The sequence below is a fragment of the Octodon degus genome, unplaced genomic scaffold (assembly GCF_000260255.1).
Source record: "Octodon degus isolate 3935 unplaced genomic scaffold, OctDeg1.0 scaffold00238, whole genome shotgun sequence".
Classification (NCBI taxonomy): Eukaryota; Metazoa; Chordata; class Mammalia; order Rodentia; family Octodontidae; genus Octodon; species Octodon degus.
The window spans coordinates 1,782,621-1,797,317 of NW_004524814.1; the positions used below are offsets into that span (position 1 = coordinate 1,782,621).

At 42.3% G+C, this 14,697-nt stretch overlaps 1 protein-coding gene across 1 annotated transcript in view; it reads right to left on the reverse strand.

Moving 5' to 3' along the window:
- Window positions 1-8,474: 8,474 nt before the first annotated feature.
- Window positions 8,475-14,697, reverse strand: part of Dmgdh (dimethylglycine dehydrogenase) — a 70,422-nt gene continuing 64,199 nt past the window's right edge. Inside the window, exon 16 of the mRNA XM_004645745.2 lies at window positions 8,475-9,183. Within this exon, the coding sequence (XP_004645802.1) occupies window positions 8,938-9,183 (246 nt within the window). The 3' untranslated portion in view covers window positions 8,475-8,937. The remainder of the gene's footprint in view (window positions 9,184-14,697) is intronic.

Below are 14,697 nucleotides of genomic sequence, written 5' to 3' on the forward strand. Positions count from 1 at the left end.
AAGAAAGAAAGAAAGAAAGAAAGAAAGAAAGAAAGAAAGAAAGAAAGAAAAGAAAAGAAAAGAAAAGAAAAGAAAAGAAAAGAAAGAACTGCTTTCATTGCATCCTATAAATTCCGATAATTTATGCTTAAACTTTCATTGAATTGTAGATATTGTTCAATGTCTTGTTTAATTTCGTCTGAGACCAATTGGTTATGAAATTGACCTCATATTTAAAGACCAGTTCAGAAATGAGTTTTGAGTCTGGACTTGGTAGCTCATGCTTGTAATACCCAGTATATGGGAGGCACAGCCTGTGGGGTTGAACATTTGAAGTCAGCCTGGATAATGTAGCAAGACCCCCACTCCAAAAAGAAAAGAAATATGGTTTCTGGATGTGGAATCCAGGAAGGGCATGCCAGGCAGCTTCTGAAGTCTTTGAGGCTGTTTGGAAACACTGTGTCCCCGCACATGGTCCTGTGTCTAGGGTTGCCATGAGATTCCTCCTTCTGCAAAGGGGCTGAACAGCAAGTGTGTGTGGGGTCAGGCACTCCCTCTGTGGGACAGAATGCCAGGCAAAGCTGCACAAAACTGCACGGCCTGCTAAATCATCCTCCCTGCCCTTTGATACTCCTAGCTTTCTCCTGTGGGCACTGGAGTTCTTAAAACTAGAACTGTTTCTGAAACTAGTAGTATTTGGGAAATGCTGATTGCCATTGTTTCTTGTGGGCTGCAGTCTAGGAGGAGAAGAGCCCTTTAATGCCTGAAAGGCTTAGTGGAGAAAAAGGAATCACTGGAGATCTTTTTGTTTTCTCTGGCCTTCTTTCAGGGAAACCTGTCCTAGGAAAGAACTGGGAAATGCTAGAGTTTGAGAAGCTGTTTCCCTAAGGCATGCCCCTGGCAATCCACCCTGGGCCTACTCCTCCTTCTCCGCAGCACTTCACCCCCTTGAAGTCCCAGCACAGGGGTCTCTTTTTTCATGCCCACCTCATCATGTGCCCCAGCCTCAGCCTTCCCGCCTGTCCTTCTCTGTGATCTGCTGTGCCAGTGATTGAGGACTGTCCACCGGGTCCACCAGCACTCCTGGACACAGTCCACAGGACAGAGGCCTTGTAGCTTGTCCTCAGGGCTAGCACAGCTCTTGGTAAATGATACATGCTCAGCAGGGAGCTCCCTTCCCTTTAACCTGTGCCTGCACTTTGCATGAGAGCCTCCCAGGCCTTGCCTATTGCTCTCATTGTAAATGTGGATCAGCATCACAGGGGCTCCAACTTAAGGAGGATCCCCAGCTGGGGGTAGGAGTGGTGAGGTGCAGATGCTGCCTCCAAACTGGGTCGTCTGCCACTGCACGCCTTGCTGATAAGGTTTCATCTTTCCCTTCAAGTGAAATAGCCTGTTGCTTCCTCTTGCAGAGATAGCTGAACAAATAGCAGAATCAGGTGTGTCACGACTGTCCCAGCACACAGGGCTGGCCCTGGCTCCTGAGCACATCCTTCACTTTGCTGGACACAACATGCGGAACATGACTCTCAATGTATGTGTGCCCCCCTACAGCAGTGACACCCCCTCAATGTGTGTGAGCAGCATTAGGCAGGTGGGATAAGAATCACATCTCTATGCTATATGGTGACATTCCCCTCGGCACAAATGTGTTGACATGTGCAAAGTGTGTTGACATGAGTTGGGTGACATGCAGGTGAAAGAAGAGCTGGCAGCCCAGCTTTGGCAAGACTTAGCAAGAACCTGGTCAAACTTGAACATAAAGTGAGGGCTGGGGATGCAGCTAGTACAAAACCTGAAAGAAGAGGATGAGTGAGAGGAGGGGAGGAGAACAACAGCCATTCCAACAGATCTCTCCTTGTGCTCACATTTTGGAGATGCAGATTCATGGAGACCAGAGGCTGGTTTGTCAGTGGAATCAGATTTAGATGGCAGTGTGCACATTGACAGGAAACAATGTGACCTCACTCAGCATGGACAGCACCTCTTCCCTGTCAGTGTTTGAGGCACATTCACCAGGCTTGCTAACAGCTCTGGGTGCTGAGCTAGATTCACGCACCTCCACCTCAGCTGGCTTTCAGCTGTCCTTGAGCTCCTTCTGCATTTTGGGGTAGCAGGTTTAGTGCTTGTTGAGGGAAATGAGAGCTGAAAGGTAAGGAGGCAGAGCGGTTCCGTCCAGTGATGACTGGCCTGGCAGTGTTGTGTTTTGTCATCTAACAACCCCAGCCTCTCTCCCAGCACCCCTCCCTCAGGACTCAGTTCTTCTGAACGGAAGCAGAGTTGGCATACCACATGTGTGCAGGAATAGAGGAGCCCTGTCCTAGGCCCGGGTGCCTTAGGACTGGTGAGGGCCCTGAGGCACTGCCAGGGGAGATGCCCGTCTTTAGACCGCATATCATGAGATAGCACTTACCCCAACGCCACTGTTGCTCCTACAAAGACAACAGGCCTTCCTGTGGTGACAGGAGGACACAGACAGAATAGGTGGAACTCAGAGCCTGACAGTGCTTAGAACAAAGACTGGGCCTGCAAGCTGAATGATTAGCCTGCCTGCAGTGCCAGTCCTCAGAGGCTGACGCAGGATCACTGTAATTTTCATCCATCTGGCCTGGATATGTAGCAGCTTCGTGAAACCCTCTCTCACAACTTAAGAAAGGAGAACCAAACATTCATGGAGTAACTATCTGAAAGGAGTTTTTAAACAAAGGTTTTTACTCAGAGTTTCTTACATTGTGAGAAAATTTGGTTCTTCCATGATTGATATTTTTAACTTCAAAATGTTAATTACCAATAAATCTTTGTTCCATTTAAAAAAATTTTTAAATAACTTGTATGCAGCTCCATATAAATGTCCTGGGTTCAATCCCTGTTACATGTATACACACACACACACACACACACACACACACACACACACTCAAAAACAAACGAACAAACAAAAACCTTCTGTAGGCTCAGGCTAGCTGACCTATTAATGATGCATTTTGCCTAAATGATTTTAACTTTGTTCTCAGGCAGATGTAAGTTAGGTTAACACACTGATGCTAAGCAGAGAAACAAACCTTTATTGTGCATCCAGTTGTTCTGCTCAAGAACCTCTGTGGTGCTTTTGTCCCACAGAAAGAGCAGGGGGCCGCAGAACCCCTGCGGCATCTCGCATCCCAGGGCGCCATGAGAAGAACATTCTGGAAGGGCAGTCTCAGCAGCCAGCTCCAGGCCACTAGGTCAAGAGTCCCTCATCAGGAGACCTCTGTCAGACCCTCCTGCAGCTCCACCTGCTGTCCACTGTGTGCACTGGAGCCTCTTCAGAAGGGAGAGCCCTGGCCTGCACTTTGGCCACCAGATGTCATTAGTCCTCCTGGTGGTTTTGTATATCTTACTGCCTGGACCCTGTCTGAGCCTGCTTTGTAAGAATGAAATTATTGCCACTTAGTATGTTTTGGGGTGGGTATAGAACCCAGGTCCCCATATTTGGGCTACATCCCCAGTCCTTTCCAATTCATTTTGAGACAGTTGCTAAACTGCTGGGGCTGGATTCAAACTCAGAACTCTCTTACCTTGTCCTCCAAATCTACTAGGATTATAGGAGTGTGCTGCCATCCCTGGCTTCATCCCCACTTTTAAGGGAGCCCCGTGAAGTTGAGGGACAGTATGTGTCTTCTCCAAGTCTCACAGGGGTCAGTAGACAATAGGTTTGAATGCCGGGCAGTTTTATGCCAGAGGCCACACTGTCTGCAAGAGATGTAAAGGCCTTTTATCTGGTGTGTGTGTGTGTGTGTGTGTGTGTGTGTGTGTGTGTGTGTGTGTGTGTGTTTTATTGGGTTGGAATCCAGAGATACTGTAGTACTGAGATACACCCTCAGACATTTTTACTTTTGAGATAGTCTCACTATGAATCGCACAGGCTGGCCTCAAGCTTGCAGTTCTGCCTCAGCTTCACCCACACTCTGCTCTATGACTTTTCCTTAGAAAAAGTACAGGGGTTTGAACTTGGGCCCTTGCACTTGACAGGCAGGTGCTTAAGCCACTGAGCTATCTCCCTGGCCCCTTCTGCAACTTTTTAAAAAATAAGCTAGCTTAATATTATTGTTTTGTGATTTTTGTTCTTTCTTATGTTTTCTTTGTTTTGCCAGATTTATATTTTCTCCTCTGTCCCACTTTGTGCCTATTCCCTCAGTAGAACCCCCCTCTAAACTCCACTGATGAATTCCTCTTTTTTAGTAGTGTCCATATTTCACCAAGTGAACAACGGCTCATGCCTGTGTGTAGTCAGTTATGCTCCAGGGAAGACACTTATGCCTGGCCGGCCACTGTGCTGCTGGCTGAGCAGGAGCCACAGAGCAGCTGGTGGGGGATGGTGAGGAGGAGCCACCACCCAGGCTGCTGAGGCCCTGCCTGGATCCGAAAGTGGGAAGGCTTAGAAGGTGGCGGCTCCTGAGAGGACGCACATGAGGGGGTGCTTCGCCTCGAGGCCCAGGGGACACCACTCTCCTGACACTTGAGCATCTGTTCAGTCTTTCAGGTTAGCAGGCTTCACTGCCACCTTTAGTCACCCTTTGTCACATTCACAGAACCATAGGGCCACCTCCCTTTTGCAGGCATTTCTCTCATGAAAGAACATACTTTTTTTAGTACTGAGGATGGAGCTCAGGGTCTTTGCATTGAGTTACATCCCTAACCCTTTACTATTTTTCACATTTATTTTGAGGCAAGGATTTGTTCAGCTGCTAAATTACACAAGCTAGGCTTGAACTTGGAATCCTCTGGGCTCAGCCTATCAGAGAACTGGGGTTCCAGATATATGCCACCACAGCCTGCTTGAACAGGACTTCTCCTCTTTCTCTTCCTTCTCCTTCTTCTTCCTCTCCTCCTCTTTTTCTTCCTTCTCCTTTCCTCATCTTCCTCCTCTTATGCTTCTTCTTTAAATGATATAGAACTCCACTAATCAAAGTAATAGGAATTTGACAATGGTTGTTGTGTTACATAATGCTATCTTCAAATTAGTTGCTTAGATTACCACACATAAACACGCAAAATTGGTAAAAAGAAAAAAGTTTTAAGAAAGTAAAAAGAAAAACACTTCTTGCCTTAGGGCCGGAAAGATGGCTCAGTAGAATAAGCGCTTCCCTGGCAAGCGCAAGGGCCTGAGTTCAATCTCCAGTTCCGAAAAAAAAAAAAGCCAAACACAAAAAGAAAAATATTTAAGCATTAACCCCATTAGCATATGCTAATAATCTTTGTCCATAGAAAATGATAAAATAACATCTACAAGAAGCAGCCTAAACTATTACTGTGGATATGGAGGATCTTCAGAGAAAACTGCTGTTATCATCACAACAGAGCCACATTTGATACTCAAGTTTAAGACTGGGATCAGCTTGCTGATGCTACTTTAAAAAAACAAAAAACTGAACTTATTTGTATATCTCAAGACTCACTATATTTTTCTGTTGGAATTGGTGTACACATTCTCTTGCTTGTAATACTTCTCATAAAAGTGTGTCATGGAAGATTCTCAACCCAGCAACAGCTAGAGGCTGTTCAGCCATGACTGACTCTGCTGCAACTTCTTCAACACAAACAAGGAGGAACTGTGGAGGACCAGCTGGGTGACTCCCTGAAAGAAGAGCACTTGTCTCCATTGTGGCTGGGCCTGAGCCTATTTCCATGTATTGACAGGTACAGAGCTGGCTTCTCTTTTTCCTTATCCCTTCTATTGTCTTTAAGCAATACACAGTGGTCTAGCCAAGGTGCTGGTGGTAGTCTTTGAAGAGAGTATACGTGTTTCCCTGATAACCCACACCTTCTGTCTTTAATATGAGCCAGATCAAGACAGGATGAAGAGCCAGTGCTCCAGGCTGTTGGCTGTGATTGAACCTCAAATAGAGGCTATGACCTCCTGGGGCTTGAAAGATTACACATCAGAGCTGAAGCACTGGACCCCAAACCATTAGCTACAATCTCAAGGGACGAAGTGCCTGCTGCGCATCATCACTGCCTTTACGAAGCTCCCTGAGCTGCAAATGTGGCTTCTGCTTCTCACTGAAGTACTTTTAATGCTGCTGGCTGTCAGCCATTCATGGCTGGTATTAATCTAGGCCTATTTCTCGGAGACCTCTCTCCTTATATGTTCTACTTTCCAAAAGTCACTGGCTTCAGTTGGGATCTTTGCATCCAGGTTCTTGCCACAGAACTGGTTACCACGCCATCACATGCTGAGAGCTTGGGAGACTAGTCTTTCCTTATGTGTTAGGGCTCTCTTGAACAAATTTAACAGAAAATATAGGTAGAATTACACAGGAATGTATTAGTAGGCTTAGGCAGAACTAGAAGAGTTCTGATGGCTGCATTAAAGATCAGAGATGGAAGAATCCCAAATGGCTGTGTTCTAGTCAGAGATTGCAATAGCAACTGAGGTTGGAGGCCTGGAAGCTCCCTGAAAAGTCACTAGTGTGAATCTGCGTCAGTGGACAAATCTGTGTTGCAAGGATGAAGAGTCTGCTCTGGAAGCCTGAATGAACCAGAAACCACTAGCCAAGGCAGCGGCAAAGACCCAGAGAACCTCTGAAGTAAGGAAACACTTTTTCCTTCTTTCTTTTTTTATTCTGTCCAAGCTAGAATTCTATTCGTTTGTGTCATCCCATCAGGGGTGGGTTTCACCCCTTTGTTTCCTGGCCTACATACCAGTCACCCACAGACATACCCAGAATTTACTGATCTGCCAGACGGTTTTTATTCAAAGCAAGTTAACATAGCACAATTAATGATCACACTTGCTCTCTACCTCTTTCTAGGGTCCTCCCTCCTTTGAGGGAGCTCCCATCGCCCCTAGGCTTGGCTTCTTTCTCTTTAGCTTCAACTTTACCCTTAGTTTTTAGTAATAAACAGTTTGTTCTCTGGAAAGTTGCTGTCTTAGTCACTTTTTCATTGTTGAGGTAAAATACCCAAAACCCAAAGTTAATGATGGAGGATTTTATTTTGGCTCATAGTTTATAGAAGTTTCAGTCCATAATCAGCTGGCTCCAAGGCAAGCTGGCATAGCAGAGGGCCACTGCAGAGGAGAAACAGTTCAGAGCAGACAGACAACAGCAAAGCCGTGAAGAGGCGGCCACCACAGCCAGGTCTGCCTTTATATGTCACAGAGGCCATTTGTCCTTTAGGCAGTGCTACTTACACATAGAATGGAGCACCCCGAATCCCAGCATCAGACCCTAAACCCTAGAATGATACAACATAGATCCAGTCAACTCCAAAAAATCCTCACCTGTGACCAGTGAGGCTTTGGGAATATAATCTAGATATAAGTTAGCACAGCAACAGTTCACATTCCCACGGGCATAATCTGGTTACATTGGCTCATCTTTGCATGACCAAATTGTTTTGCAGGTAACTGACCAGAGATGGATTTGTTGCTAATCCCAGAGCCATGTATCTGGTGGAGTGGGGGTGACCTACAAGACCTAACAGAACCCAGAATACAGTAAAAGAGGGAGCTGGGGCAACTTCTTAATCAAGTCACCACTTTGAGTAGAATTTCTTTATAAATTTCGTATTCAACTGACTGACCTACCTTTTTTACTTACTGGTTTTAGTACTACTTTACTAGCATTACATGAGTCCAGTGCTGTGCTTTTGTTACTGCTTCTTGCTATTATAGTACACAGAAAACTGGGAGAATTTAAACCTATTTCACAGAGGTAGAACCCAGAGATGGTAAGTGATTCTGCTAAGGTCATAGGGCTACTGAGAGGCAAAGAACAGAAGACAGACCTCCTAAGTCCCAGCCAGAGACTCTGATCAACATCTAGCAAAAACAGGTGGAATCCTGACGCTAGGAAAAGTTTGTAACTGAGAGTGTTTCCTCCTTTTCTCGTGCAAGAGGACATACCAAAAAGAGAAAAAGACAGGCTGAAGGGTTCCATAGAATTAAGGTTATTAGATATGTAAAATGTTGATTTGGCATCATTTTAAAACAAGTTTAAAAATTATGTAAGAGCTTATTTTAAATACAGAATACTATGCTTTGCAGTTCCTTAAATATCTAGGAAAAGTTCAATAAGTGTGTAATGAAGTGTACATGTATAAATTATAAACTGAACTCAAATAGCTCCAAGAAGCATATCAAAGAATTACTTCTAATTTTTTTTTCCCTTGTTGTACACAACACTAAGGGCAGTCCCATCAGCTCCTATGCTCCTATTTGATCTGCGTTATCAAATGCTTTGTGAGAAGGTGTTTGGACGGCACCGAGTGATGTTAGCTTGCATTAATTCCTTCCCAAGGAGAGGTGCTCAGTATTCAGGCTGTGTGTGTCCTAGAGCGATCTATTTAGACTTCAATTTCATTTCTGAAGGTTTACAAGTACAAGACTTCTTTTTTGCAATATTACTTCTAAAACAACCTTTGAAAGGACAATCATAAATGTCCTATAAAACTGATTTTTTAGGAAATCATTAAGAAAATAAGCATTTCAGAGAATTAAATAAAAATGTTAATGAAAATTGATATTAAGATTTATTATTTTTATCATAGATATATTACAAAAAAATTAAAATTACTACTTATTCATATGGGGAAAGATTTCTCAATGAAACAAATCCAGCAGTAGTATTGTGTTTGTTTTTATGTGAAAGAAAATTTACTAATTTGTTTTCATGTTCTTAAAATTATATAAAGTTTTTAAATTGTTACAAGAATGGCTGCGGATCAGCAAGCACCTACCATTTTATTGATTGGATCTCATAAGCAACAAGTTGAGATTTTAAAAATTCACTTCATATTTCATTTGAAAGAATGGTGTAAGTCACTCATTTATTATCCTATTTTACTTAGAAAACAAGAGAAAGGTTTTATTAAGAGTCTAAGTCTAGATGCTTAGGGGTTTTGGAATGCATTCTTGGGATCCTTTATTCCCCCTGGGAACCAATTATAATAATTTTAAGAACAGTAATAAAGTAACTAGAATTCGGCTGAATGGTGAGAGCTTTTTTCAGTTTTGTCCTTTTTGCCTTTTTTCTCGAGTCGGCTTCTAGCTGGTTCTGTCAGTACCAAGGGTTCTTGTATGATGGTGGCAGGGTAATTTTTACCTAGTAGTTCGACTTCCACTTGTTGTCCCACTTCACTTAGCTCGACAGGGACATAAGCAAATGCCAGGCTCTTCTGGATGCTGTAGCTGAAGCTGCCAGATGTTGTGTTGCCCACCACCTGGAAAACATGACCCAGCCATCAGCCACACCTCAGGCACAGCTGTGTGCGTCTCTGTCCCACACAAAATGGCCTAAAACAAAAACCACTCATAGCATATCCTAAGGAATGCTGTCTGAGGATGACACCAGCAACAAAAAGGAAATTACCATTTTAAAAATGTTAATGAAAATTTCCAAGTTATGAAAAATAATCTTCAAGGACACATCTGCATTACTCTGAAAATTCTCATTTTAAAATAACACTTAGTTTCTTAATACTTGACATTTTCCTCAGTTTTGAACTATATGGAATTTTATAGGAAAAATAAAAGACTGTTTTAAGCTTTAAAAACTTTATTATTAAATCAGTATAGAAACAAGAGAGGAAAGATTTTTTGTTAAAAAAATCTTCAAGTTAGATGTGCTGTCACAGGCCTCTAATCCCAGCACTCAGGAGACTGAGGCAGGAGGATTACTATGAATTCGAGGTCAGAAAAAGCTACAACTCTTGTTGCATAGGTCCTGCTTTACCTTGGTCTTAACCATCCAGTAGAAAAGTATGAAGATGAAATATAAGAAATAAAGCCATGCTGTTAAGTTGAGCTGTGGGGGACTCAGGTCAATAATTTCTGACATTGCCAGTTAAACAGATGACCCAATGCTATTATGGGCTACTGGACTCTTTTAGAATATTTTGCTGAGTTTACACACCTATAATATTCAATAACGGAACTTAGAAAAAATGGGGTATACCTATGAATGTCCATTTTGTATCTGTGTATTCAAAGTGGTTGGGATAGATATATAGTTGCATTCTCTTAATGAATAGAATGATTTGTTCTAATGGTGTTTGTAAATAGGATCACAAGTCCGCATCTTGTACAGCAATTAACCACTAAGAAGAATATATGCAGTGTATTATTTGTTGAAACTGTGCTTTCGATTTGATTTGAAACTGTCCCATTGCTATCTGTTTATCAATAAAACTTTGAAAAAAAAAAGAATATTCACACAGACTGTAATACAATGGTAATACAATTAAAAAAAAAAAAAAAGAATTCGAGGTCAGCCTGGACAACAAAGTGAGTTCAAGGCCAACATGGACTGCACAGTGAAACCCTGTCTCAAAAAGGCAAAAAACAAAAATCTTTCAAACTTGGTTAACTATCTCTGTTGCAACTTAGAAAACACCCTGCTAATAAGCACTGAATTAAACTATGACTGGACCGGTGTTCAGTGTGAATCAATACTTTACACAAGAGGACATCCACAATGTGTGTTACTCATGTGCATCATTTAGCTATTCCTGCCAACCATAAAGCTCTTCAGAAAATGGTAACTTTGTTTTTTTAAAAATAATTTTACTGAAAAAAAAATAATAATGATAATTTTATTGAGAAACAGGTAGCAATGAGACAGTTTCAAAACTGATAAGTAGGAGAGTTTCAATAATTAATATACTGCCTATTGTTACCTACTTAGTGGTTATTCATAGTACAAGATGCTGACATGATATCCTGTCCAAACACTGTTAGTGCAAACCTTTCTTCTCACTGAATTAAGAGAAAGTAGCTGTATATCTATCCTAACTATTTTGCACATACAGATATAAAATGGTCATTCATTTGTATCCCCTTTTATTTCCTTTAGTTTTATCAGAGAAGGGTATTCCATTGTCATTTAAATACTGTAGGTTCATGAATTCAGCAAAACATTTCAAAATAGTCCAGCAGTCCATAATAGTAGTGAGTCATCCGCATGACTGGCAATGTCAGAAGTTGTTGACCTGAGACCTTTACAGCCCAGCATACCAACATGGCTTTACCCCTTATACTTGTATTTTTACCTTTCTGCTGGATGGCTAAGACCAAGATAAAGCAAGACCTATTTAACAAGAAATGCAATTTTTGTATCTCACAAGGTCAAACTAGTCCCCTCAGGATTTATCCTGAAATCCTGTACCACACTTTGTAGATCTTTTGTCAGTGTCAGCCATGTGGATGAGTCATGGCCATTGCTTGACCAATTTGCTCTCTGTGAAAGCCTGAGAGAATGTTTTCTCTCCATGTGACTCTCCTTAGGCATACTCTACATCATCGATCATTTTCCTCTGTGGCCCTGTAATCTCCTTGATCAGAAAATTTGGTATACAACTGAGTTACATGATATTACAGTACAGGTTCTCCTATGGCCTGAGTCCTCACTGATCTTGAAAGGCTAGGACCAAAATGTTGGCTGTCCTTGAAGCCCTTCTTTTTCTCTAATTTTTGGTGTGCAAACTTAGGTTGTTAACCCTCTGGAAGAGAAACTTATTATTACCCTACAACATATGCAGTTGGGTTTAACCTAACTATCTGTCTGAATATCAAACATCTTAGGCATAACATGGAACAGGTATTTTCCATCAAGTATTGATATGTCAAACTTTAAGTCCCTACAGAATATGAAGAAAATTTTTTTTAAAATTAAGAAACATTAAAAATATGAATAAACAATTAAATATTTTTACACAGAAATTTAAAAATCTAACCATGTACAGCATTGTAGAAGGATAGTCCTGTGACATTTTTTTAGAAAATGGTAACTTTGACAGTTTAGTTTTACTATGCACAGAAGATTGTGCTGGACACTGGAGGAGTAATGAATGTTTCTGTTTCTGTCATCAAAAGCTTGGGAAATTACTACTCCACAGAAAAACAGCCAGCAAGCCACGGTAGCACACAAGAGCCAACAGTGAGCCAAGGTTTGTTCTGTTCTTTGAAATGAGACTGACAGTGATGCAGAATGAAACCTTCCAAGGTGCGGGAAGACACAGAGTTCCAGTGAAAAAGGAAAAAGAAAATCAACACCCAAGAGATGGATTAAGATAAGAGGAGACAACAAAGCAGAGAACCATGCTAAAAAAGGAATCAAAACCCAGGAGATATAAACAAAGACTATTCCATGAAAGGAAAAAATTCTATGCAACAAGCTATTATGGTTTGGGTCTAGTTGTCCCCTCAAAGCCTCATGCAGTCACGGGGTGGGGTGGGGACTTCATAATCCACTAGGATTATGGGTCTTGGTACTGCTGGGATTGCGAGTGTGAGTGCTACACCCAGCCTTGGGGCAGATAGCCTGAATGTAACATAAGAGTCAGAGTGGCAGACTTCCTCTCTGTTGCTGTTGCTGCTGCTCCTCCATTTACTCTTTGCTACCACCATGAATTGATGCTCTCTGCCCTGTGCCACTCTGCCTTGGAGCCAGCCAAGTATGGACTGAAACCTCCAGTAACTGTGAGCTAAATAAACCTTTCTTTCCTTCATTTTGAGTGTCATATTTGTCCCAGCAATGAGAAGTATAACTGAGACACAAGTCCAATTAGAAGATAAGGAGAAGGCACCAAGATGGTAGAGTGGTAAGCAGCAGAAAAAGAACTTCTCTGGGAGTTGCCCTCCAGATGTTGGAAAGAGCAACATGAGGAAAACAAGCAGGAGGGAAGTAGGTTCCCTGAACCCAGGAAGGATCTGAGACGAACTGAAGACCACAGACAGAGTGAAGAGAGAAGCTTCAACAAAGAGGAAGTAGCTGGTGGTGTCTTCTACCTGAATGGGACTCACTTATGAGGAGTGATTCAAATCTGAGCACATGCAGGGACTGACCCTAGAGGCCTCCATGGAGAGACAGGCAGCCGAGGATATGAAGGCTTGCATATCCACTGAATGGTAGTCAGTGCTGAGGACTTGGTCATCCCACAGGAGAGAGTGATGGAACAGGAGCCATCTTGAAGAGGGGCTGCCTCAGCTCAGAACTCAGGCTTCTGGCTCCATCTGGTGGCTCCACCTGGACTCAGGCCTGCAGAAGATGTGCTGACAGCTGCAGGCCAAATTGAGGTTGGCCAGACAGTGCAGGCTTTCTGCGATTACCCACTACCCCATTTAAAGCTGTTGCTGGCTTGCTGGGATGAATCAGCATAGACTGGGGCTCTTTCTCCACATGTTGTCTCCAGTGACAGTAGAGACACATGTGGACCAGACGTTTTTCTCTCCCTCTTTTGCTTTTGTTGTCATGGTTGTTGTGCTTTTGGTTTTGGGGGGTTTTTCCCCTTCAGTGTTCGATCTTTTTTATATGAGTGTGAGTGTGGTTTCTGGCCTCTTTGTGGTCATTCTCTTCTGCTCTTTTTATCTTTTCCCTTTCTCTTCCCTCCAGTCTCCTGCACTAGTTTTCCACAGTTAGCGTGATTCCCCTTTCAGCATCCAGCATTTCTGATCTCATCTTCTTCCTCTCTATTTATTTCCTAATTCCTTTTAAATTGTAACCCCTGAGGGTGAAACTGACATATTGAGGACTTAATGCTACATATAATTTTCTGGTCTGTTTTAGATTTTGTTATATAACTACAGATTTACTTCATAAGGCTAAAGGTGGCAAATTCATGCTTACCTCAGTTTGTGATTTTCTAGGCTATTTGATTCTATTGCCATTGCTGATGGTAACATTATAGCCAAAAGTGACATAACTATTCTAAATAACTGTTCTTCCTGGTATTCTAGACTGAGATTGACTAAGGGTCACAGAAAAATACTGTGTCGTAGTGCCAAAGAACTACGGGGTGGGTCAGACAGGCAGCAGCTTCTCATTTCCATCAAATTGAAGACATAGGACTTCGTAACGAACTAAAACCTAAAAACTGGGCCAGGGAGATAGCTCAGCAGTCTAAGTGGCTGCCTGGCAAGCACAAGGACCCAGGTTTGATCCCTGGTACCACACGCTGAGCCAGCCCCAAAGCCCCAGGCGTGCCATGCCAGCCACTATGAGTCTGAGCTGTGTAGTGAGATCCTATACCAGTAAACAAACAAATAAGTAAATAAGTAGATTTAAAATATTTTTTAAAAGATAAGGTGGCTAAGTTTGTCTGGCATTGTTTCTGTACCTTCTAATCTGTTCCATTGATCTTCAGGGGTTTTTTGTTTTTGCTAGTATCATGCTGGTTCCAGGGCCAGCACAGCATGCAGCACCAGGGATCAGTCTTGGGTCTTTGGACTTGCCAGGCAGGTGGTACTTAGACTGCTGAGCCATTTCCCCAGCCCCCAGTCACCTTATCTTTAACAAAGATGCCAAACCCTTTCATTGGAAGAGAGACAGCCTCTTTAATGAATGGTGCTGGAAAAACTGGCTCTGCACATGCCGAAGACTAAAATTGGATCCATATGTCTCACCATGCACTAAAGAATTCAAGATGGATCAAAGATCTAAATATTGAAACCAAAACAAATCTGCTGGAAGGTAGAAAAAGCAAAAACCTTGAAGACATTGGTGTAAACAAAGACTTTATGAATAAAACACCAATCACACAGGAACTATCATCACAAAGAATCAAAAACTGGGATCTCATGTTATTAAAAAGCTTTTGCACAACAAGAAAAATCACCAACAAAATGAAAAGACAACTCACAATGTAGGAAAAAATGTTTTCTGGCTGTTCCTCAGACAAAGCATTACTATAAAGAACACATAAAGAAAGAGAACAAAAAAAAAAAAAAAAAAAAAAAAA